Source organism: Simochromis diagramma, unplaced genomic scaffold (assembly GCF_900408965.1).
Source record: "Simochromis diagramma unplaced genomic scaffold, fSimDia1.1 OVJJ01000705.1, whole genome shotgun sequence".
Lineage (NCBI taxonomy): Eukaryota > Metazoa > Chordata > Actinopteri > Cichliformes > Cichlidae > Simochromis > Simochromis diagramma.
The window spans coordinates 1252498-1277730 of NW_024387448.1; the positions used below are offsets into that span (position 1 = coordinate 1252498).

At 43.5% G+C, this 25233-nt stretch overlaps 2 protein-coding genes across 3 annotated transcripts; one reads left to right on the forward strand and one right to left on the reverse strand.

Annotated features, from left to right (window-relative positions):
• Nucleotides 1-6096: 6096 nt before the first annotated feature.
• On the reverse strand, nucleotides 6097-15150 carry e2f1 (E2F transcription factor 1). Its single transcript, XM_040013634.1, has 7 exons — nucleotides 13714-15150; nucleotides 13373-13472; nucleotides 12183-12402; nucleotides 11880-12032; nucleotides 11485-11599; nucleotides 11113-11395; nucleotides 6097-9271 (listed from the first exon to the last, which is right to left on the reverse strand). Exons 1-7 carry the CDS (start codon nucleotides 13963-13965, stop codon nucleotides 9030-9032), a joined length of 1365 nt encoding a protein of 454 aa, XP_039869568.1. The 5' UTR covers nucleotides 13966-15150; the 3' UTR covers nucleotides 6097-9029.
• Nucleotides 15151-15361: 211 nt separating this feature from the next.
• On the forward strand, nucleotides 15362-24181 carry znf341 (zinc finger protein 341). Of its 2 annotated transcripts, none has more exons than XM_040013628.1 (16): nucleotides 15362-15603; nucleotides 16215-16325; nucleotides 17447-17637; nucleotides 17919-18068; nucleotides 18156-18473; nucleotides 18559-18742; nucleotides 18869-18962; nucleotides 19044-19134; nucleotides 19210-19375; nucleotides 21200-21417; nucleotides 21538-21746; nucleotides 22058-22154; nucleotides 22319-22451; nucleotides 22906-23017; nucleotides 23109-23179; nucleotides 23309-24181. In XM_040013628.1, the coding sequence occupies exons 1-16, from the start codon at nucleotides 15573-15575 to the stop codon at nucleotides 23848-23850; spliced, it is 2718 nt and encodes a 905-aa protein (XP_039869562.1). In that variant the 5' UTR covers nucleotides 15362-15572; the 3' UTR covers nucleotides 23851-24181. The 2 variants fall into 2 exon arrangements, with proteins under 2 accessions (XP_039869562.1, XP_039869563.1); XM_040013629.1 differs by having other exon boundaries at nucleotides 18872-18962.
• Nucleotides 24182-25233: the final 1052 nt, after the last annotated feature.

Here is a 25233-nt window from a genome sequence, read left to right on the forward strand (position 1 = left end):
CTCTGGCGCTGGTGCCCACCTCTCAATTTTAAATCCATGTAGACATTGAGGGTTCTCGGGAGGGGCCGTGCTAACACCTGCTGCTCTCTGGCAGCAGCATCATGCTCTCCCTTGTTTTAAATGCACTTTAGAACAACACGCAACAACACTACACATGAGCGGGAGGAGGGAGGTATGGGGTCTTCACACACCCCCGTTTTCTGCTAGCCATTGGGGCGGGGGGGCTGGGAGGAGATGTTAGCTGTCCGATTGGCCTCCCTGCTGCTGCGGAGCCTGGGACGGTCTGCTTGCCTCCACCCCAGGGGGAAGGGTAACATCTCTTGGGTCTGGGTTCTGTTTCCCCCTCTGGGGGCGAGGGTACCTGGACCCGGGGTATAGAGTATGTTTGGGGAGTGTGATTGTGTGTACATGTCCATTTATGTCAATCCTTACGTTGGGTGAGTGCTGAGTGTTTGTATATGTGTGCATGAGGGTGGGAATGCATGTTTGTGTCTGTGTGTGCCTGTTTGTCAGTGTCTATATGTCAGGTCAGGTCTTAGGGGCGACCGTGGCTCAGGGGGTTGGGAAGCGTATCTGTAACCGGAAGGTCGCTGGTTCGATCCCCGAGCTCTCTGTCCTGGTCGTTGTGTCCTTGGGCAAGACACTTTACCCTACCGCCTGCTGGTGTTGGCCAGAGGGGCCGATGGCGCGATATGGCAGCCTCGCTTCCGTAGCTTGCCTCTACCAGTGTGTGCATGCAAGAGTGAATGAATACAGTGGGGCAAAAAAGTATTTAGTCAGCCACCGATTGTGCAAGTTCCCCCACCTAAAATGATGACAGAGGTCAGTAATTTGCACCAGAGGTACACTTCAACTGTGAGAGACAGAATGTGAAAAAAAAATCCATGAATCCACATGGTAGGATTTGTAAAGAATTTATTCGTAAATTAGGGTGGAAAATAAGTATTTGGTCAATAACAAAAATACAACTCAATACTTTGTAACATAACCTTTGTTGGCAATAACAGAGGTCAAACATTTACTATAGGTCTTTACCAGGTTTGCACACACAGTAGCTGGTATTTTGGCCCATTCCTCCATGCAGATCTTCTCGAGAGCGGTGATGTTTTGGGGCTGTCGCTGAGCAACACGGACTTTCAACTCCCGCCACAGATTTTCTATGGGGTTGAGGTCTGGAGACTGGCTAGGCCACTCCAGGACTTTCAAATGCTTCTTACGGAGCCACTCCTTTGTTGCCCGGGCGGTGTGTTTTGGATCATTGTCATGTTGGAAGACCCAGCCTCGTTTCATCTTCAAAGTTCTCACTGATGGAAGGAGGTTTTGGCTCAAAATCTCACGATACATGGCCCCATTCATTCTGTCCTTAACACGGATCAGTCGTCCTGTCCCCTTGGCAGAAAAACAGCCCCATAGCATGATGTTTCCACCCCCATGCTTCACAGTAGGTATGGTGTTCTTGGGATGCAACTCAGTATTCGTCTTCCTCCAAACACGACGAGTTGAGTTTATACCAAAAAGTTCTACTTTGGTTTCATCTGACCACATGACATTCTCCCAATCCTCTGCTGTATCATCCATGTGCTCTCTGGCAAACTTCAGACGGGCCTGGACATGCACTGGCTTCAGCAGCAGAACACGTCTGGCACTGCGGGATTTGATTCCCTGCCGTTGTAGTGTGTTACTGATGGTGACCTTTGTTACTTTGGTCCCAGCTCTCTGCAGGTCATTCACCAGGTCCCCCCGTGTGGTTCTGGGATCTTTGCTCACCGTTCTCATGATCATTTTGACCCCACGGGATGAGATCTTGCGTGGAGCCCCAGATCGAGGGAGATTATCAGTGGTCTTGTATGTCTTCCATTTTCTGATGATTGCTCCCACAGTTGATTTTTTCACACCAAGCTGCTTCCCTATTGTAGATTCACTCTTCCCAGTCTGGTGCAGGTCTACAATACTTTTCCTGGTGTCCTTCGAAAGCTCTTTGGTCTTGGCCATGGCGGAGTTTGGAGTCTGACTGTTTGAGGCTGTGGACAGGTGTCTTTTATACAGATGATGAGTTCAAACAGGTGCCATTCATACAGGTAACGAGTGGGGGACAGAAAAGCTTCTTACAGAAGACGTTACAGGTCTGTGAGAGCCAGAGATGTTCCTTGTTTGAGGTGACCAAATACTTATTTTCCACCCTAATTTACGAATAAATTCTTTACAAATCCTACCATGTGGATTCATGGATTTTTTTTTCACATTCTGTCTCTCACAGTTGAAGTGTACCTCTGGTGCAAATTACTGACCTCTGTCATCATTTTAAGTGGGGGAACTTGCACAATTGGTGGCTGACTAAATACTTTTTTGCCCCACTGTAGTGGTATTGTAAAGCGCTTTGGGTGCCTTGAAATGCGCTATATAAATCCAATCCATTATTATTATTAGACTCCACCTCTCTGGGAACTCCCAGGCCCTCCAAGGCCTATCTCCCCTCACCACACTCCCTGCCGGTGACTGATGCCCTCAGGGGTCGGTGCATTGGTGGTTCTTGGTGTCCGGGGCTGGGCACTCAGGTATGTACCGGCTCACTCCCGGTGGCTACCTGGCGGGGCCTGGCGCCTGTTGCTCGGTCAGGCCTCCTCCGGGGTGAAGGGGGGCCCTCGGGCCTCCGGCCTCTGGGCCTGCGGCTCGGTTCACTCTGGCACAGCTGGCTGCCGGCAGAGCTGGCGGGCACGCCGGTGCAGCCCCCTCTAGCTTCTGCTCGGTGGCTACTGGGTGACGCCTCGTCTGGGGATCCTCAGCCCTTCCCATGAGGGTGGCACGGATGCCCCTCCGGTGGTCCTCCTTGAGCTCTCGCACTCTGAGGCCTCTGCATGTCTGGGGCCTGGATCTCTTCCATGCCTGCTTCATGCCCTGGGGGACGGGGCTATGGCTCGCTACATCCTCTTGCAGACCATTACATGTGGAAACCATTTGAATACAAGCGCGCTGATCCACACAGGTATGCACACGGATGTTCACTGCTCGTAGACTTAAATTACACCTTTCTTGGCTGCTACTTCAAAGCACATTGTGCGCTGTCTGTCCTGCGTGCTGCACAACAATATTGAATATTTAGTATTTACTGCTGTTTACACTTAGCTAGATTAATGCAATGGTGTTGTGTTTAGTATGTTGCTTTGTTTTTTTTTTTGCTTGTTTTCTATTCTTCTTCTCTCAACAGGTGATCCAGGAGATTTTTTTTTCCTCCCCCCCTTTCTCACTGTCCCTCTCCCCTTCTGTTTTTCTTTTCCTTCCTCTTTCTCTCTCCCTTTCCTATCCCTCACTCATGTCTGTCCCGTCTGTAACATCTGAAAATAAAATATAATAAATAATAAAAACAAAGGTCGATCAAATGGACCAATACGGCAATGCCACGATGATCCATTTGGCAAAGTACATCCATTGGGTATCCTTGTTGGTCTTCAGACAACAATTCTGACGGCTAAAGAACCAAATGGGACAGGCAAAAAGAAAAAAAATATATATATATATAGACCGAGAACATCTTGGAGCGCATTGTCATTGTTATTTGATATTGTATTAAAAGTTCACAAAACACAATCAAACAGAACAACTCTAATATAATAGTCTACATCTTTAGCTTCTGAGATAAAAGACTGTGGTATTTTGGTGACACTCAAAGTTCATCCATGAGTTTATGAAACAGTATGAAATGAAGTTCGTGTGCTTTAAACCAAACCTTAAAACCTATTTTCATACCTTTCACTTAGTGGGTCCGGAAAATAAAGCACTAACAGAGGACTGACTTTCGTCAGCAGAAAGGTTGCACAGACTCTTACTTTTTTTTCAACGTATGCCCCACCTGTTTCTGTAACACAAACACATCACACATTTCCCCGAATGATGTTGCAAGTGGACTGCAAGAGTGTAGCGCTCCCTCTAGTGGCATAGGGGCGACATTGCATTTACGTCAATATGATAAACAGCTGTGCAGTGGTTAGCGTGCAAGCAAGAACCCGCAGGCCAGCTGGGGCATCTCTGTGTGAAGTTCTCGATGCCTTTTCATGGAGAACTCGCTACCCCACACATGCATGTTAGATTCACAGAGTCTACCCAGGAAAAAAAATCTCCTGATGTCTGAAAAACGCCTTCCACATTACCCATTACTATAAGTGAAACACAATAATGTCAGTGATCAAATGCTGAGCAGCAGCAGGACAGCACTGTGAGTCAGCCAGTCAAATGTGTGGTGATGGACTTGCAGGATTAGATGAATACATTTATGATTTATCATTTTTATATCACAAAGAACTAAAGATATATTTTTAAAGTCCTTCAGAGTCAATATAAAGGACTTAACCCTTCAGGAATTACAGCCATTTTTGCATAGTGCCGTCATTTTCAAAGGCTCAAAAACTAATTGGACATTTGAGCAATTTCATTGTGGCTTGTCTCCTCACTGTTTAATTAAATTGAAGTCATACGAGGCCTTCAGACTATAGCAAGTGCAGAGTTTGCCTTCGATTGTGTCATTTAAAGACTGCTTTGGCTGTAGAGTTCAAATTACAAGAAAGGAGAGGAAAAAGTCACTGTCTAAACAGTGACTGCTCATAAAAGGAGTAGGCCTATTTTGAATGTTCTGACTACAGTATAAAATGTATATGATTATCACTAACTTCAGGACTGATCTACAGCCAGTCTAACCCAGATTCCTCACATGCCACTTGGAAAATGCTGAGGGTGTAGCCTGTTACACTACCAGGTCACAAATACACATTGTTTAACTAATGACATGTGATACCACTGATTTCCTTTCCGATCTGATACCAAGTAAAATTCAGGGTGGCGTCTACGATACTGATCTGATACCGATACTTTGTACAAAAACTTAAGGTGTTATTGTATTTCAAGTTATAGCATCATAATGATTACAGGACATCAGACTACTTGTTCTTATTGTTTAATTATGAAGAATTATTACATAGAAATAAAATAACTGAAGTTGTGTGTTAATTGATGCTAATTGAACACATATATCTTGTCATTCAACATGTATCAAATCACTTTTATTGTCACATCATTGCTGATACACTGGTGCAGCACATGTGAGTGAAATTCTTGTGTGCAAGCTTCACAAGCAACAGCGGTGTGCAAAATACAAGAAACACAAGAAACAAAGCAAAATATAAGAATAAGAAATATGAGAAATATAAGAATAAATATATGTACAAATATAAGAATGTATGCACATTACTAATTATGCATACATCTACACATACATATAGTATACGTGTATGGGTGTACATACATATATATACAGAAGTCAGCAGATGAATATTATGCAAAAATGGGATTTATGTACAATATGGAGTGCATACGTGTTGCAGTTTCGATAAGTGACAGTGAAGTGTCTATGAAGTGTTAGTGGTCAGTGTTCAGCAGTCTGGTGGCCACAGTAGTGCTGTGCCACACTACAAAGTTTGGTATCGATCCAATAGCAGCTAAATACAGGGCCAGTATTGCCAATATCAGTACCGACAAAGTATCAGTCCGATACCAATGCTAGTGTTGGTATCGATACTATGATATTTGGATCGATCCACCCACCTCTAATTTTTTTTTTTAGCTCAGAAATGTATAGCACAGATTTTATGTGGCTCCTGTGCGACTTCCACTGCTAACCTTTGTGGGGGAAATGTTTTTGATAGTACTAAATTACAATCAGCCTTCTGAAGTAAACAAACATGGTTCAATAGAATACTAGTGAAGGTTTAACTACGTAATAACAAGACTTACCTAATGTAAAAAGAAAGCATCATTAGTCTTAGGTAATAGCTACACCTCGTATTTTCTTTACATCACACAAAAACAATTTGCGACACAAATGATTCAAATGAAAATAGTTATTTTTATTTTGTCAAAAGACATTTCGATACAAAAGGGCATATTGGGATCCAAAAGTAAATCACAAGTACAAACTTTAACCAGAATGAAGGAAGAAGAAAAAAAACAAAACAAGAAGATTGTTAAGTTTCTCGATAAGCCAGCACTGAGAACAGCAACTTAGTCAGGGCTGCACTCCGTTCACTTCTGTTCTGGTAAGCCACATCATTTTTTTTTAAAGATTTGTCAGTAGATCTGGATTTTATTTTGTACTCTAAGGTGACTTCAACAGAAAGAAATCTGCCTTTCAAAATGTGCATTTTATAGTGTTATAAATCTAGGATCAAATGTCATTTCATGATGAGTTCAATATAGCCCATTGTTTCAGAAAAATCCCACTTGTGTCCTTAAGCGTGCTTTGAATCTTACAATTGCAAAAGACTTGAGTTTAAACTGAAGGTGCAAAGTTTTTCAAACAAAAATCAAACAGATTCTACATACAACTAGCGGAAAATCAGGACGTCACACATTAAGATTTCCTGATCTGAATATTTTTAGGAACTTACTGCTTTACCTCAGCAAGGCACTTGCTGCATTTGTCCTGTGAAGCAGGGCGGCGAACACAATAGATGGCAGCTGAAGTCCAACACGGAGACGAAACGTGTTACATCATCTGTTATAAAAGGAGTCTAGTTGCTTGTAACAACAGTTGAAAACCTCTCAGATGGTATTTTGAAGATATACGGAAACAAGACAGCAGTTACAACATTTTAAAACATTTGGATGAGACTGAGGCACCCAAAGGCTACAAAATACTTCATGTACAACCTTAGAACAGCAATGTTGCCTGCAACATGACAAAAACTTAAATCTGAACTGTAAATAAGTTACAGATAAATCAATCAACAACAAAACAAAAAAAGACTTCTCTTTTTCAAATTTTGGCATCACACGCCAATTCAAAGGTTGCACATGGACAACAGCTTAAGGCAGGAAAATGCACTGAGTAGAAAACACGGCAAAAATCTAAAAATGTGCTACGAATAAGAAGCTAATTGACAAATAGCACATTTAGAAATTAATGATTTGCGTGGATTTACAAAATAAAAGTCCCTTCCTGACAGAATAGATCAAAAAGATTTTTGTACCCTTTTTAAATAAATATTAAATTCCAAAAAATAAAAACAAAATGTGCATTTTCCACACGCATGCACCTGCACACACAAAACCCAATATTTAAAGAATGATAGGGAGGGGGAAAAAATGTTAGCTTACATAACTTAGGACGAGAAAATACGACAGACATTTCTAACTACAATGATCATCTCATACTCTTGAGTACATGATGTGAAAATGTCTGTTATTGCCACATACTTCTGAAAATCAATATGGTTTCCTTAACAACACAACAAAAAATGAAAAAAATAAAACAAAGTAGTACGTGCAGTGAAGCCGGTGTGTCCGTTGCAGAAGACACACAGAATCGATCACTCGCACCTAAGATAAGATGTACCACCCTGTTGACCTGACTGGGTATGGATTTAAGGCATGAACATCACAAACAACTTTCTGAACTGACTCGATGTGCATGTACTGAACAATAACAGGATGCGCCTGCTCTGAACTCTCAAGAATCCTTCCTGGAGTCGTCACTGCTTTACACTGATTGGATTGGTAAAAGTAAAGCTCCAGCTGTCTTTTGATTCACCCAGGACGACAAACAAACCACACTGAGTGCGTCCAGAAAACAATGACTAGTTTGGGAGGTCCGGGGTTCGGGACCTGCTGGAAGTTCCTCCCCACCTACACGACAAGAACAGTCGGGTTGTTTCAGGAACTTCCATCTGCAGACATCCGGTGAACTCACTTGAACCTACCTACAGCTAAAATATTTAAACGACAATTTTTTAAAACACACACCTTTAAAAATCTACCATTAACCTACGTAACGCCCACACACCTTTGCATCAAAACAGTTGATTTAAGACTTTGCTCTGCTCCGAACACCTGAGACTATGGCTAAACGCTTAGCTAACTAATAGAGAACAAATCAGTATTAGTTTTTACCCACCTGGTTTCCTGCACACTGACAAAACATACCTTAAGTTTTCAGGCTAAGTTCACATTGATCCTTCAAAGCGGCCATTTTTTTTGTCATGCAGTGGAGTTTCTATCTTTGCCATTTTCATACTTTAAAGCGCTTGACTACTGTGCAGATGTTTTCTTTACAAAAAAAAGAAATTTAAAGTGTCGTGGTAAATCTTTTACCATTTATTAAGTTCCAGTTTCCCACAGTTTTTTCCCCAGTTTTACTTTGTGTTAACAACAGCAACACTGTATCCAAATCCACTGACTGTGGTAGAGTTTGGGTCTGTGCAAATCTAATTTGGAGCTCACAATGAAGCCATGTTACAGGATCCAGTTCTATCACGACTCCAGTATTTTAAACCACATTATTAAAAGGGAAAAGCCTTTTAGATTTGGGTTTTTAATGATCTCTGGGGGTGTGAAAGAAAAATATTAAACTACACCGCAACGCCAAAACGCTTCTGTAAAGCCCAGCTGGCCTCACTGAAGCAGCTTTGGGCTAAACGTGCTGGACGCGTGCGGAAGTTTCTCGTTTAGTCCGAGCCATCTGAGGAACAAACCTGAAGAGGTATAACATGTCAGTGTTTAAGAAACCAGCCCTAAGAGTCCCAACGCCACACACGCAAACACACACACACACACACACACACAAAACACCTGCACAATCCGCTTGGGAAAAAACATCAAACACAAAAACCTCACAAGGTACAAAATATGAAAATAACATTCATATAAATAATTTAAATAGCTATTCTAAAGCTAAACTCTTGGTCTAAAACTTTTGAATGGCCAAAGAGAAGTGCTAATGATATGCTGTACAATTTAGGGGGAATTATTTGAGATTTTAGTTAGGGTGGTATTTCGGGGAACACAATTAAAACAATACACAAAACATTTCTCCAAACTCCCACAATGAAAACACTACATTTTTGATAATGATGTGTCCATAAAATATTGATTCCCATTCTTTTTTTTCTTCTTTTTTTGTTTTAAAGGAGCTCCAGATCACTGAGGAGAAGGCCTGAATTTATAATCATTTGCCCACACGCTCCTCTTCTTTTGCTTTTTAACTTCTAATCGTCCCCCAAAACTTGTGACAGGTCACCAAAGTCACAGTCAAACAGTTCACTGATGCCTTCATGGTCCTCTAGTCCATAGTGGTAGTCGTGACTGTGAGGGGGGGACAAGTTGATGAAACCGTCCAATGGGAGAGGAAGGCCCTCTCCGTTCAGGAAGTCCGTAGAAGAGAGCGGTGAGAGATCAAAATCAGGTAGGTCTCCAAGGTTGGAGAATGGGTCGCCTCCCAGGATGGATTCTGTCGCAGAAAGAGAAATGTAAGAAACAGTAAGAGATTAAAGAGAGGATTAAAGAGCTGCACCAACTTACAGTATAAGATCAGTGAAAATTATTTCAAAATGAATCATGAAAAGCTCAAGAATAAAAAATATGGAGCTGGAAATAAGCACAGTAAGTCCATTACCATGATCAAAACCAAGCTAAAGACCATAAATAAAACAATTTATTCTTAGTTTTGCATTAGGTACCAGTGTGCATAATATTTTATCTATGGGAGTCAGGAACACTTCAGCAGCAGTGCGTCAAGCAAAGCTTTTTCCACTGTAGACATTTTGACGTGGCACAGCAGGAAGGGGATGACTGCATTCTACAAGTACTGATTAATACAATTAAAGCCACCTGTTTGATGACACAAAGTGTCAGCAGTGAAAACAGTGTCTCGAAAGAGTCACCAAGGTCACTCTTTCGAGGATGCCAATGTTCACATTTTGGACAGAGAGGACAGATGGTTTGAAAGAGGAGTGAAAGAAGCCATCTATGTCCACTGTGAGCGACCATCTTTGAACAGAGGCGGTGGTTTACGACACCAACTGTCTGCCATCTATAATCCAGTTTTGAGTTCCCTCCCCAGACGCCTTAACGCCCACTCACATCCTGGGCCATCTGACCTCAGGAATTCGCATGATAAGGTGGGGCCAGGTTTCACAATGAACTCACCCGAAACTCTGGCTGATTGGGACCCACACCCAGTTTCACACCTTGGCTCAGGCGATTAGAGGATCATCAGGGGGTCCTTTTGTCCCTCTTTGGGGGGGATACTCCCACTAGGTTTAAATCTGGGACTCCCTTACCATTTGACCTTAGAACTGAAGAAGCTTCTCGGATGAGAGGTGAAACGTCTTCAAGCAACTTAAAGAAGTCCAGACGCTTTTATTTGCAAGCTCCTTTGACTACAATGACCTGGATGACTGAGAACCTTCACAGACATGTTGCAAATGCCATTTCTAGTAAATACACAACTCGCTCCGACCGACACAACAACAAAATGTCGAAAGTCTCATATTACAAGACTAAGCGTCTACTTTATTAAAAAAAAAAAGTGTTACAAAGTTTCTGAACTGAGCCAGACTAAATGTATATATTGGGATAATTGGTAGTAGTTTTAATTTATTCTTACTTTGTCAAATCTGTAACAGAAATAGCAGAAATCTAAGCTTCATTGACCTTTTTGGGGTTTTAGCACTAAAATGTGTTAATTTTACAATAATGATTACAGGATGTAGTTATGCTTTGCTGTGTTAAATCCTACATCAATATGGACAATACTATGGGAAGGATTATCATCATCTATATAGCTTTTGGGAACCCTATTATTATAAAACTCAAAGCCTCACAAGTTCTGTATAATAGCTCAGAACAAACTGTGACATCATGTCAATGTTACATGTTCACTGTTGACATTGTGTTTATGTTAATGTGTTCCTGTATGTTTCTAGATACATTCTGATAAACTAGTTTTAGTGCAGCGGCACTTTATGAGACGTGGAGTGTGCCGCCATCTATATGTCCTTGGTGAAATTTAAGCAAAATTGTGGGACTTCCTGCCAAGTTTGATATGTTATTAATTCCACCTATTTGCTGTTCTCCTTCTTCGGTTACCTGTGAAGCAAATGTTTGCTTCAAAAACTTCCAGGAAATATATCAGTCCAAGAAAGGTGAGGCAAACATTCCCCTCATGTTTTGTCTGCACTGGCTAAAATATAAATGTTGGAAACAGACTGTGTTACGCAGAAGTGGCCTTAAAATGTATTAATAATTATACAAATTAATACATAAATGTAGTTTATTTACAACACTCACCTGTGTCGCCACCTAACACCAGTGATGAGGGGTCCTGTTGCGACACTGCTGTTACAGTGGATGATGTGGATGCTGGAGATGATAAACCCACTTCCAGGGCTGTTGAGCAGGTTCTGGGTTGTGATTGGTCGGTGGGTTGTGTGGGAGGTTGAACAAGGGAAGGGTCGGCAATGGGTTTAGAGGGACTGCCTCCTGTCACAGGGCTGCAGACGCCAGAGCTGTCTTCTGGACAGAGGAAGACGTCGATCGGACCTCGCGTGCTCTTCAGCGACACCTGGTAACCCTGGGATGTGCATGCAGATGTGCAGATTAGCAGAAACTCCAACAACAGTGAGTCCAGTGACCTGGGCAAAATGTTTTCAAAGCTTTTACCTCAGAGGGCTCTGAAACTTGCATCTGGGTCTCTGGTGGAGCTCTGATCACCATAACCAGCTGGTCGGGGGAATCGAACGACTGCCTCAAGTCCTGACAGCGCACATACCCCAACGTGATGAACTCAGCGATTAAGGAATAATTTCATATATTCATTAATGTAAATGTTTAGGCCATCTGTTTTTTGACATCTCTTTCTGAGTGACGCACAAGTCACGAGCATCACGTGTCCAGCTCGGCTCCACTGCTGCTGCCAGAGCCGCTTTCCGTTTAACAGATCGCAGCTCATCACTTAGAGATCACAGAGCTGTGCACACGTGACGAGACTGCACACGGCAACACTCCGAGCTCTGTAACCACTTCAGACAACCTGATACTCAAAACAAAAAGGATATTTTTTGTTCTGTGGGTCCTCTGTGAGCAATCTGAGCTGCAGATTGCATTTGGAAATGAGCTCATCCAGCTGCTCCTCAGCATCTGTGAGGTCACACACCTCCCTCTGCAGCTCCTTATGGCGGGAAACCAGAGCCGCATCAATGCGATTACCGCTGCAGGGGTAGTCGAGAGAAAAACTGACTGCTTAGGGTCACCAGACACACACACACACACACCAAGCACTCAAATTTATTCTGCCACAGTTCTTGCTCCCGTTCCCAGATTTCTTTCATTTGCTGTTTTAGGCGTCTTTGAACACTTACAGCCACTGGATGTTGTTCTTTGACTTCTTGGAGATGAGCTGGATCCCCTCCAGGACATTGGTTATGTCGTAGATGCGTCTCTTCTGAACATCGAGCACCTGAGACGCCCAGTTCAGATCCACCACGCCGTCGGCCGACTGGGACAACAGGTCCAGAAAGCGCTTGGTGGTCAGGTTCAAAGAAGTGTCATACCGAGACTTCTCTGCTGTGGTCCGAGGAACTGGGCAGAAAGAGAATACATACAAGAATGAAAAGAAATGCACATATTACTGGTCTAGAGCGTAAGCTGAGGCAACGGTTTGCGGTGGGCAAAAGGTTCAAATGAAGATTATCAGTCAGCATCAAAAGAACTTAACCATTCTCTTCTGCTACTGCTTATTCTAGCTGCCTTAGGGCGAGAGGCAGAGTACACCCTGGACAGGTTGCCAGTCTGTCAGAGGGCTAACACATAGACAGACAACAACACACTCAGTCACACCAATGGGCAATTTAGGGTTACAATTAACCTAACCCACACTGACTACAATGTCTTCAGACAGTGGGAGGAAGCCAGAGTACCTGGAGAGAACACAAACGCAAACACAAACTCCACAGAGAAGGACCCTGGCCTGATGGTGGAACTGAACTCAGGACCCATTTGCTGTGAGGCAACAGTGCTAACCACTGTGCTTTTGATATATAAAAATAAAGAATTCCCCCCTCGCTCCTCTCTGCTATCCAGCTGTGCATATCGTCAATGACTGATACTGAAAAGTTGCTTTGCATCAATCTCCTTCCAAACAGATCCCAGTGGAAATCCACATGGACTGCATTTCTAACAATTCAGAAGTCTATCTTTCATGAGGGATAGACTCATATTTCTACATTATACCAATTAATATAATGTGTGTGTCACGTGTAGCTTTTCCATTTCAAGTCCATCATTTGATCCTTTTGGTGCATGCAGTGAGCCCAAATACTGCAAATGAAAGGGATCAAATGAACTGATAAATCGCAACGCCTCTTCTCTTGCTCCATTCTCAAAAAAACAGTCTCTCCATTATTTGAATAGACAGATATTTGTAAGTTTCTCTCACTACAGCCAGCCTGGAGGAGACAGGATGACAGGCCGTGCTGATAAAAGAACAGCTGCTTTTATGACAATGACTGAGAGCAAAGGTGAGCAAGGATGTGTGGGCTGTCAGCTGTACCTCTGGGAGGAGCAGGAGTGGAAAGCGGTGCCTGGCCTGTGGAAGGTCGAGTGGTGCTGACATACTGATGGTCACTGTCCAGGTCCAACTTCCTTTTTACCTGAAGGAACACACATGTCTGTAGTAAGAAACAGATGTAAGACAGTAACAGACTAACTGCTGACACAGACACGCACTGTTTACGAGCAGAGAAATGTGAAACTGATACCAGCAACAGGTGGGTAACTTACAGCAGCTCTGCTACGTGCAGTATGTAAACGAACAACTCCTCAGTTTAACCACTTCCCTTATTGTTCTTTCACTTTCTCTCTCCCCTTTCCTCCCACACCTCCCTTCCTCACCGGTGGCCTTCCCAGAGGCGGTCTCCTCTTGTCCTGGATCCCCACGTCAGCTGGGCCCTGCGGAGTGGCGAACAGCAGGATCTCCCCCGTGCTCGTCGGGGCAGGGGCTGGGTGGAGTCCTTCATTGCTGGGGCTGGTGATAATAACTATCTGGTGGTCCTCGTCCAAGTTGATACTCCCAGAGTTCAGCAAAGTCTCAAAGTCTGCTAACAGATCCTCCGATGTCTGCCCTGTTATCAGAGTCTCTGACATTGCAGTGTGTCACCAGGAGCCCCTCTTCACTGGACTTGGGTGGCGGTGGTTGTGGTAGTTATAAACTAAGGTGCTGTTATGACAGTATCAGCACCGACTCACATCTGCCATTTTTTTGTGAATAAAGGCAACAAGGGTGAATTCTCGTGAAAACTGTCTCGAATGAGTTCATTAGCAGGTGGAACATTTCATAAACTGTTTTATTTTGTTAAACATTTTGATTACACCACAGCAATGTAAAGCCACGTCCTAAAACTCAGGCTGAGGCTGAAACAGCAAGCCAGGGTGTGCTGCCAAACAGGAAATTTGGCACATGAAATATTGCTAAATGCATATTATAAAAGCTCCGCCGCGAATAAGTTATCAGAGAACCAGTCCGAAACTGGCCGTGGGAGAAATCCACTCAGGCAAGCTAGCAAAGGGAGCAAGCTAACCTTTTGTTTTCATCTCTCCTGTCAGTACAGTAGAGCCGAGGCCTGGCCACACTGCCCCTGAACAGCTACCACCCCGGCTAACGAGCTAGCTTCCAACCAAATGACAAAGACTCGAACAGGGTCACAAAACAAACTCGAGCAGCCGCCAAACTAGCAGGTCACGCCGGTAGAACAATATTACTTCTCCTTGTATTAAACACCGAGCGAAGTTAAGAGGCTATTAAAACTTTACAGCAGCTTACAGAAGTGAGCGATCAGAACAAAATATCCACGCAGCAAAAAAGCATCACGGGAACTTAAAATCATCTTTGAGACTATATCTATAAAAGCCAGCATCAGTCCAGCGGATAGTACATAGATGTGGTCGAATATGAATATATAGGGCAGATTAGCATGTTAGCTAACTTATTAGCGGCAGTTGTTCAATCCCCTTGTTTTGTTGGGGCACGCAGGAAGCAGTCCGACAAAATTGGAAATATAAGCACATAAAGCGGCGAAAAACAAGCGCACGGTTTAACATAACAATCGGTGGACCTCGCCTGCTCACCCCGGCCGCAATCGACCCGTTAAAACGCCGTCATTACCCCGTTATCGTCCTTTATTGTTGTTTTTGTCTCAGCTGATCTACATCTAAACAAGCCCCTGACGGTTTTCGCGCGAAATCTTTTTTGCCGCGAAACCAACACGTGCGCCAAGCAGTCGGTTGGGATTGGTCCGAGCTGTGCGCTTTTCGCGGGGCGGGGCCGAGGAGTTCTGATTGGCAGAAGCGGGTGTCTGTCACGTTACGAACGCAGATAAATCGATGAGAAGCGCGTTCGCGGAACTTGGAAAATAAAGCATTTTATTTTAGTTGAAGCAAATATATTTAGTTTATCAGGCTGATGTCAAGCAAGTTGTTTGTAATTAATATAAATTTACATTTTTGTTGTTGTCGGAGTAAAAACAAAAACTATTAACCGCAGTTCTTCTTGCCGGTCTCGCGTTCGAGAAGAGTTTCTCACAAATAATAATAATACTAATACTAACACTAATAATAATAATAATAACAACAACAACAATAATAATAACATTAATAACATGTCTGGATGAAAGCGATTTTCCTTAGTTGAGCAGTTACCTCAAGAGGCAGCCATAGGTAGTCGAGCGCCTACCACGCAGTAGGAGTGCTACAAGATGGCGCAGGCAATATTTGAGGTGCTGGAAGGTATGAGTATTTATTTATTGGCAGCGTAATTACAGTTACCCAAAACGTTTGCTCCTACTTTAGACATTTCACTGATGTAGGCCCATTCGGAAACGCAGAAAAATAACGTAAATCCACGTACAAGCCTCTGGTTTTGTTTCAATCAGGAAAACAGCACTTAGGAAGGACTCTGTATGAATGTAAACAAACAAAGTGATTAAACACTTTTTCGACCTAACGGACAGCTTATTATTAATCGTAGTCATCGTATTGCAGTCAGATGGTAAATGTATTTACATTTCAGGGTGATTTTCTTTCCTTCAGGCCCTCTTAATGACAAGACTTTGTAATATTACTGGACTAACAGCCTGTTTGTTGTAAATGGATTATTACTGTTATTGTTATTGTAAGTGAGTACAGTATCAGGAGATTACTGTACGCAGATTTGAAGTGGATGTAGAGATATCCTTATCGAAAGCTGTTAGTCTTCCACACTAATATTGCTTCTGATCACAGTTGATTTTTCTTTTAATAAGATAAAACTACTAATTCATGTTTAGACATTTCAGTAAGTCATGCGTCAGACTAAAATGGATCTTTGCAGCAGGTGAATTCTTCTTCTTACTCTTCAGGCATGGACAATCAGACAGTGCTGGCAGTCCAGTCACTGCTAGACAGCCAAGGAGGTGTTCCTGACCCAAACAACCAAAACGTCTCTGGGACGCCAACAATCCAGTCTATGGGTATGTAATAGCATGCACAGCTGTGGGACAGGCTGTGTCATTGTCCTGTTATTCTTTTATGTCAAGAGACATGTCATCCATCCCTCCATTTTCTGACGCCTATCTGGGTCTGGGTTGTTGGGCAGAAGGAGAAATGCCCGCCCATCTCTTCTAGCTAATCCAGGAGGACACCAAGACATTCCCAAGCCAGCTGAGATATTTCTCTTCATTCTGTCCTGGATTTTGCCCAGTGCATTCTAAAGGGAGGATGTGTCGGAAAAATCCCTCAGGTAGCAGGTATTTTTGCCAGAATCACCTCAACTGGCTCCTTTCAGTGTGGAAGAGGATCAGACAAAGAGCAATTCAGAAAACCCCAATACCAAGAACTAAAAATAGAGAACAGTTTACCCTGCCTAGGAGAGGGTTACCAAGGCCCAACCATGGAGTCAGACATGTGGCTTGAGGCAGAGCGCCTGGTGGTCAGGCCTTATCCACGGGGCCTGTCCAGGCATAGCCAGAATGAGCAACAATGAGCCCACCACAAACAAAAGGTACCACAGGGGTTCGGTGCCTTGTGGATTGGGTGGCGGTCAGTGACCCTGGTGGTTGGATTCAGTTTAATTTGATTAATCATCGCAGAGACCAAGGTTCTTGAAAAGTCTTGTCGTCAGATCAGCTTATTAAGTAAATGTCAGTTAAAACAATGTAAGTAGTTTATAAGCACGTTTTTCATCCTGATGTTATTGCAGCTCATATTTGTGTCACATAACAAAAACCTTACACAAAAAGAAGAATCTAGAGGCAAGAATTTGACACGTTATTACGGTTGTGTTATTAGTTAGTTAGCTATTAACTGGTTCATCAAACCAAAATAAGGTCCTCGTGACAGACTCGACTGCTAGTTTCATTTATCTGGTGGTGCACACTTTTTGTTGTGAAATGATGTCATCGTGTGCAGTCTTCGAAAAATACTTTTCCTCTAAAATAGCTATTAAAGCCAAGTGCATCACTGCAAAAACATTAAAGGATGAATATCACCACCCATTAAATGTCCAAAAGTGCATTAACATCCTCAAAATTGACTCATGTGTGTCTTTTTTTTCCCCGTCTGCTGTTTCTTGCTGCCTAAAACCTTTATACAGACGACGAAGACGTGTTCCTGTGTGGGAAGTGTAAAAAACAGTTCAACTCTTTGCCTGCTTTCATGACGCACAAGAGGGAGCAGTGCCAGTCTAGCACCCCTTCTCTGTCCACAGTGTCCTTGGCCTCCACCAATGCCTACACGCCTGTCCCGTCTATTAGTTCGGTACCGCAGACTCCTGCCAACAGACAGGTGAGGAAAGCAAAAGGGCAATTTATCTGTGAGGGTGATAAATAACTTGCTCGGTTTAATAAGTTAGTTGTGCAGAGTGCAGAGCTTAAAGCGGTAATAAAACTGATAAGAAATGTAAAGAGAAGTGGGAAAGAGGTAATGGTCTGAGGTAAAGCTGACCTGATGGTAAAAGTATTTTATAAATACGTTATATAAGAGGCCAGGACTGTAAAGGAAAAAAGATTTTGTTATAATGATTCAAAAAGCAGCTGATGTGACTGTTTAACTTGGCACTCACACAGGTGTCCACCTACATCACAGTCCCTCCCTCCCCTTTGACGCACACTCTGGTCCAAGGCAACGTGCTCGTCAGCGATGACATCCTCATGTCTGCCATCTCAGCCTTCACCTCCATCGACCAGCCCATGGCCCCAATGCAGACTCCCATACAGGTACTGTTTGCTTCCTTCTCTCCTTCACGCCCAGCATTTGAATTTATTACATCCTGTCACCAAATCTGTCCGCTTCCTTTATGACAGAGTAACCTGAGCATGCACACAGCCGGTGTGTCCTACTTACAGCACCATCACCACCACCACCTCCATCACCTTCATCAACCGCAGCAGCAGCCCCCGCAGCAGCAGCAGCAACAACAACAACAGCAGCAGCCGCCCTCCCATCCCTTGCCACCTGCACAGCCCACCCAGCAGACACTCACTTCCCAGGTCCCGGCGAGCCACAGCAACTCAGTGGTGCAGGTGTACAGCACTCTGCCCCACATGGTCGGAGGTGGAGGGGGTGGCGGGGGTGGAGCTGAGATCCACACACTGGGTTTGCAGCCTTTCCATCCTGTGCAAGTGAGTGAGGCTTGCTGTTTGGTTGCCGTCGCAGTGGTTAAAATGATACGTTTCCAGTTTCTGTGACCATGCGTGTCTTCCTCAGGTGCCCAGTCAGGGTGTGGAGAGTCATTCGTTCACAACCCCTCCCGTGTACAGCCCCGGGAAGCAGGGCACCAAAACCAAGACCTGCAGCATCACTGCCAGCATGGCGGAGCTGGGTGACTTTGAAAAGGTTATCGTTCCCAAGCGACCGAGGAACTGTAAAAAAAGCTCAGATGGAGTCGCAGGTACGTGTGGAAAAGTTTTACAGTTTTTACCTAATGGAACTGTAGAGGACAACATGATGGATCTTTATATAAACTGTATTAACTGTTTATATAAACTGTATTAATTGTCTGAATTGGACTCCTCAGCAGAGCAGCTCAAGGGAAAAGGTCCGAAGCTCAAATGTAACTTCTGTGACAAAGTCTTCTCGAAAAACTTTGATCTCCAGCAGCACATTAGGAGGTGAGTTGCTTTCCAGGATGTAGACTCGACCAACTTCAAAGCTGACATAAAGGATTCATTAAAACAATTTCCCTCTTGCAGCCACACGGGAGAGAAACCGTTTCAGTGCATCGTCTGTGGCCGAGCCTTCGCGCAGAAGTCCAATGTGAAGAAACACATGCAGACACACAAGGTGCTGTGATATAGATCTGCATGATGTATTTAAATTTTAATCAACACACTAACAACAGCTGTCTTTATCTTACAGGTGTGGCCTATGAGCGTGGCCAGCACTGTGTCTAGACTACCAATCACAGTAAAGGTGGTGCCAGTGCCCCCCAGTGAGGAAGAAGAAGGCGGGGAACAGCAGCAGGAAAGTGAGCGGGATGAGGACGGGATGCAGGAAACACAAACAGAGGAGCCAACGCAAGCAGGTACCGTCTGTTAAATAACACACTGTGAAAAGGATATCAGTGTTCTGGAAATTCCAGCATTTGAATGTCCTGGGAATGTTGGGAAGAAACAATCAAAGTGTCCAAGTGGAAAAAACAGACTAAGATTCTACTAACAAACTTAGAAATGGACAAGCTGCTGTCATTGCGTAAGAGAAATAAACACCAACGCTCATAAGCCGGTCGTGAAATAAGAGTGGGTCAATGCTCAGGAATTCTTCATTTGATGATGAGTAGGAAGGAGATGTCATCACTGTAAACGGACTAAAAGCTGGAAATGTTTTAAACTGATAAACTGTCTCACAGTGTGAGGGAGAGCTACCTGTTAGTAGTAACTCACTGCTGGCTCCTCACTAAAGTGGGGTAGCTGGGCTCAGGATTAGAGGCTGTGGAGCATGGTCAGCCAGAGGGAGCAGAGACGCTGTTTCTTCAGGTTGAAAGGTGCTAGTTGAGGGTCTGATTAGGATGCCTTCTGGTTGCCTCCTCTTGGAGGTTTTCTGGGCACACCCAACTGCAAGCAGAGCCCGGTGTAGATCCAGAACCCACTGAAGAGATTAAAGCCCAGTTTACTTACACATTGTCAGTACAAAACTGGGCTTGTTTTACTCTCCCTTTATGTATTTTTGGGAGTTCCTTTCTGATTTACTAACATTTGCTAACTGTTTATATATCTGACGCAGAACAAAAGCATGTTTTTGCATTTGATATTAAAATGAACTGACTGCACCTGTGTTTAGAAAGCAGCACAGCTTTTGTAAATCATCTGTAAAACTAACCACACATATGAGCGCTTTTTGGAGATTGTACTTGCATGGTATTTTGTCACGTTTAGTTAATCTTGCCGTATATGCCCTGTCTGACCTGGGAATACTTCAGGATCTCCCAAGAGGAACTAGAAAATGTTGCTGACGACAAAGACATCTGGGACACTTTGCCACTGCGACCTGATTTCCAGATAAGCACGAGTTAATCAATGGATTTCAAAAAATTCGCTTAAAATGTTATTCAGAACATCAACAATTGAAACTCAGGAGAAAAGGGCTATGTAAAGTTAGAAGTAACGATCAGTTACAACACGAGACAATTTTAAAAGTAAAGTAAAAAATGTACCTGATTTAAATTTGGTCAAACTTCTCTTCGAGATTGCATCCTCGCACACTTCTGGACTGTTTCCAGTCTCACAGGAAGTCCTGTTCTGACCCTTTGTACCACTGACTTCCTGTGTTGAACCAACCTGACTGTCATGTTGAGACCAAACTGCGGTTTTTCACAGGGTCCAAGCCCAGATGTGGTGCTCCAGGTCAGGACCATGACCAGGCACAGACACTTTACCACCTCAGGTCCTGTGATAAAGTTCTACTGTTTAATATTGTGGCATCTAAGTAGGAGCTTTCTAGGCAAACGCTCTGAACTCCTGGAGCAAAGCAGTCAGCTCAGTACTACTCAGCACATTTGCCTCCTTTGTAGTCCTCGCCAAAATGACAGCTGATAGGTCTGACGCTGACACTGCCTGACACCAAGTCAGAGTGAATGAGCGAGCCAGAAATAGCAGCATCAGTGAAATCAGTCCAGTGATTCTAAGGAGATAACGTTGAATGTGACAGCAGCCAGATTTAAATCAGGCGGGCAGATTGCTGCTGTGTCCCTCAGCTGTAGAGGTGTGGCGGTGTTCCTCAAGAAGTCTGTTTTTGTCAGTAACAGTGACTGTCACTGATAAATCAGCCTCTACTGTCTTTTCATGGTTATGGTTTCTTGACACATGTGGACACTCACAGCCCTCACTGTTAACTCAATGCTTGACTGCAGAAGCACCTGAGGAGCTGGAGGAGAGAGTGGCCGAGGTTCGGGCTGATCCAGAGGGCAGCCAAGCGGAGGATGTGCAGAGCAGGCAGAACCAGCAGTGCCCGGCTCAGACCAAACAGATCGTGGTGATAGACAGCTCCTACCAGTGCCAGTTCTGCGCCAGCAGGTTTAAGACCTACTTCCAGCTCAAGTCCCACCTGACCCAACACAAGGGGGAGCAGGTGAGTCATAAAGACATGATGGGTACACATTAGAAAACTGTGCTGATGAGTTGGATTGACTGAAAACGTCCAGACACACACGGGGTTAGTCACTCGGACTTTGTGACTGTTTTCCTGCAGGTTTATAAGTGCGTGTTAAAATCATGCTCCCAGACCTTCCAGATTCTGGATCAGTTTTTGGAACACATCCGGACGCACCAGGAGCAACTGACCTACCGCTGCCACCTGTGCAGCAAGGTGTTCCCCTCGCTCTTTGAGCTGGGACTCCACCAGTACTCCCATTCCCTCTGCCCGCAGCAAAATACACGCAAGGAGGCCACCGTGTACAGGTCAGCTCAAGCACTTATCCTCGAGTGGAAGAAGGAGTAGAGAGAAGAAGTTTGGAGAGGTGGAGAGAGCCTGCTTGCATAAATCCCATAACAGATATGTCATATTCCTTTGTTGCATAGTTTGTCTTGAGCAGGTCTCACGTTCACTGTTCTGCTGCTGTAAATAATCACTTGTACTTTTGCCTGTAGCAAAAATTATATATCACGTCTTACTCTGAACTGCATGTCTACTAGTCATTTCTACAGTTGTCAGACTGAATGCGCTTCTTCATAGGATTTGTTAACAGTGACAATTTACGTTTTTCCTTCAGATGTGTGAAATGCCAAAGCCGATATTCTACGCAAGAGGCGTTAGAGCAACACCTGCTAACTGCATCGCACAGCTTTCCCTGCCCACACTGTCAAAAGGTACACTATGACACACCCGACGTTTCACCTTTTATTCACTGTGTATGCACATGTTAAAGTAGGCTTCAGATTCCCTGTGCCTAATGAAACTTGGCTTGAATGGTTTAGGCGTTTTGTTTCCCATGTCAGTTCAATCTCTGACTCACGCCCTTTGCGACCATCAGGTCTTCCCATGTGAAAGATACTTCAGACGCCACCTCCCCACTCACGGTGTTGGCGGCAGGTTCAAGTGTCAGATCTGCAAGAAGGCCTTTAAGACGGAGCACTACCTCAAACTGCACACACGGATTCACTCAGGTTATCTTTTCATCTGTTTGGCTATGTTATATGACCTCATGCACCGCAGACTATATGTAAAACATGCACAGTTTCCCTTCTGTTCAGTTATTATGAAGGAGGTATTTATTAATGTCAGAGGAAATTAGGTGGTCACAGTTGCTCCAAGTGACTAAGAACAGCAACTATTAATACAATGTATTACAATGTTACAAAATAGCTCTAATATATACAGATACATACAATGGAAGACTATGGGACTGGAATAACAGGACAGACTAGAGCAGACAACAGACAGGTAACGATTAAATCAGGCTGCATGACAAGAAGGTGCTGAGAGGGGTGGGTTGTAAGGTGGTCTGCAGATGTGCAGTGACTCTAGACTGGTTTTAGCATCTCATGAGATGTGAACACCCGATTTTGTTCGCTGTGCATACAGCTTAGGCGTAAGTTTAATGCTGATTCCATTTTCTAGGTGAAAAGCCATATAAATGTTCCCTCTGTGAGGCGACGTTCAACAGGAAAGACAAAGTGAAGCGACACATGCTCATTCATGAACCCTTTAAGAAATACAAGTGTCCTTTCAGGTGAGACCTTTAAGTGGGAAAGCTCGGTTCTCTTCTGTTTGTTTTTCCTTTTCTAAAAGTTATTCACTCTTGTTTGTCTCATTTTCATCAGGACACATGTCGGTTGCACCAAAGAATTCAACAGACCAGACAAACTCAAGGCCCACATCCTGTCACACTCTGGTGAGTGGATAACAGCAAGAATATTTTTGAGGAGAAAGATGAAGAAGCACTGTTAGGGATCTTCTGTATTCCAGATACAGTATGTATATACGAATATTTTAATGCATCATCACATGAACTTTTTTCCAGGTATCAAGCCCTACAAGTGTCTGTTCTGTCAGAAGGCGTTCAGCCGCAGGGCTCACATGCTCGAGCATCAGCAGTCCCACACTGATAACTACCGCTTCCGTTGCTCCACCTGCAACAAGGGCTTCACCAGGCAGAGCTATTACAGAGATCACAAATGTCCTGCCGCAGGAAATGAGCTGGGAGCAGAAATGGGGACGGGAGAAACGGAGGGAGACGAGGTAGAGGAGGCTGAGGAGAAGGACGGAGAGGATGAGCAGAGAAGAAACGGGTTTACGAGAAAAGCAAAAAGGACGGAGACAGGGGGAGATGATGGAGCGGAGGGCAATGGCATAAATGGTATCCGGCAGCAAGTGGAAACACATGGGGAGGCGGGAGAGGAGAGAAGGAATGATGAGGGCTGTCAGGCTGTGCTGTCCATCAGCACCATCGAAAGGCAGACAAAGGGAGAAGAGGAGGAGGATGACGGGGTGAATCATGGTGGAGGAGGACTGGAGCAGATTTCAAGCGATGACCAAAACTGTTTGCAGCAGCCATGTTTGTAGTCCTAATGCCAAGTCCGAATGTTTCCAGGACCAGTCGACAAGCTTTGTTATCCTTTTTTTTTATTATTTAAACCACACATTTACATAACATTATTTGTTTTAAATTAAAACGTCATTTAAATTATTACACTGGATTAACAGGAACTGGAAGATTTAAAAAGGATCTGTTGGATCTATGATGCCCAATGGAAAGTTTCTAAATTCTTGTATTATGTGCAAGTTCAAACCACGCCGGCTCCGTCACAACATAATCTCAAGTTTTGCCAAAATGTTCTGTTTTCATGTCATTTCATGTAACAACAAATAAAATTACTTTAAGGTTTGTACGTGACTCAAAGTGTAATTGTGTCTATTTAAATGCATGTTAGTGCATGTTTTAGTGCAGGTGCCACCAAAGCTGCTGACGTTATAATGGTTTCAGTTTTGGCTTTGGTTGGGTCACTCAGCGAGTCTGAGAAGCATTTCAAAGCAGCTCTGGGGGAAAGGGGAACTTCTGGGGAACTCCTCATCAATGCACTCAAGAGTATTTTGGTAGGCTGGCCACTGCTGGGAAGGGTCACCACAATTCCAGGTTTTCTGTTTAGGTAATGGGTCTTATCGTGGCTCACTAGAGTCCCAAAGCCTTAGAAATGGCTTTCTTTTACCTGCTTCACTTACCTCTTGGTCTAGATAATGAAATTTATTTCAAATTTCTGATAAAAAAAATGGGGTTAATTACATTTAATTCATGATTTAACAATAGGGGGTGATTACTTTTTCATACAGGTTTAACAAATTCCCATAATTAATAAAATAATTTAAAAACTAGCTGTATTTACACCAGTAATCTATGACTGATTAAAAAAAACAAAAAACTAAACTATACAGAATGACCAGTTTTTACCATTGCTTTTAACCTCAGCTCAACTCGCAGTAGATGGTAAATCTTCCTTTAAAATCAGCCTTTACTGTTAGTTTTAGAGTGATTCATTGCCATTTCATTCATAATGGTGAATCACCCAAAAATGTTTCCAACACCTGTATATTCTTTCATCCAGATTACATTATGCTTTAGTGATTCCCAAAGTGTGGAAGAAACTCAGCTTGAAATTAAACATATGTAGTTACATGTTTATTGCAATGTATTAATATAAAAAGGTCAATTAAAATCGGTAAATAAAGGTAGTTAGTTTGTGATTTAACCCATTACTCTGACCAAAGTTTATTGATCTCATTTGTCTCCCAGTAACAGGTGGGTCACGCATCGGCCTTTACAATTTGCATATGCCTGGGTAGATTTAGCAGTTTATAACAGACGGCTCGCGCTCACTTAGACCTTGACCCTCTTGCTGTTGGGTAACTGCATTTGCATTTTAGATCAGAGTCCCAAGAAAGCATGCAAGC

Coding starts and splice junctions, on each gene's coding strand:
- e2f1 (XM_040013634.1), bottom strand. CDS start 13,965: ATGTCAGAGACTCTGATAACAGGGCAGACATCGGAGGATCTGTTAGCA. Junction 12,033..12,182: donor AAGAACAACATCCAGTGGCT/GTAAGTGTTCAA, acceptor CTACCCCTGCAG/CGGTAATCGCATTGATGCGG. Junction 11,396..11,484: donor AAGTTTCAGAGCCCTCTGAG/GTAAAAGCTTTG, acceptor TGCACATCCCAG/GGTTACCAGGTGTCGCTGAA.
- znf341 (XM_040013628.1), top strand. CDS start 15,573: ATGGCGCAGGCAATATTTGAGGTGCTGGAAG. Junction 19,135..19,209: donor AACACATGCAGACACACAAG/GTGCTGTGATAT, acceptor TTTATCTTACAG/GTGTGGCCTATGAGCGTGGC. Junction 23,018..23,108: donor AAATACAAGTGTCCTTTCAG/GTGAGACCTTTA, acceptor CATTTTCATCAG/GACACATGTCGGTTGCACCA.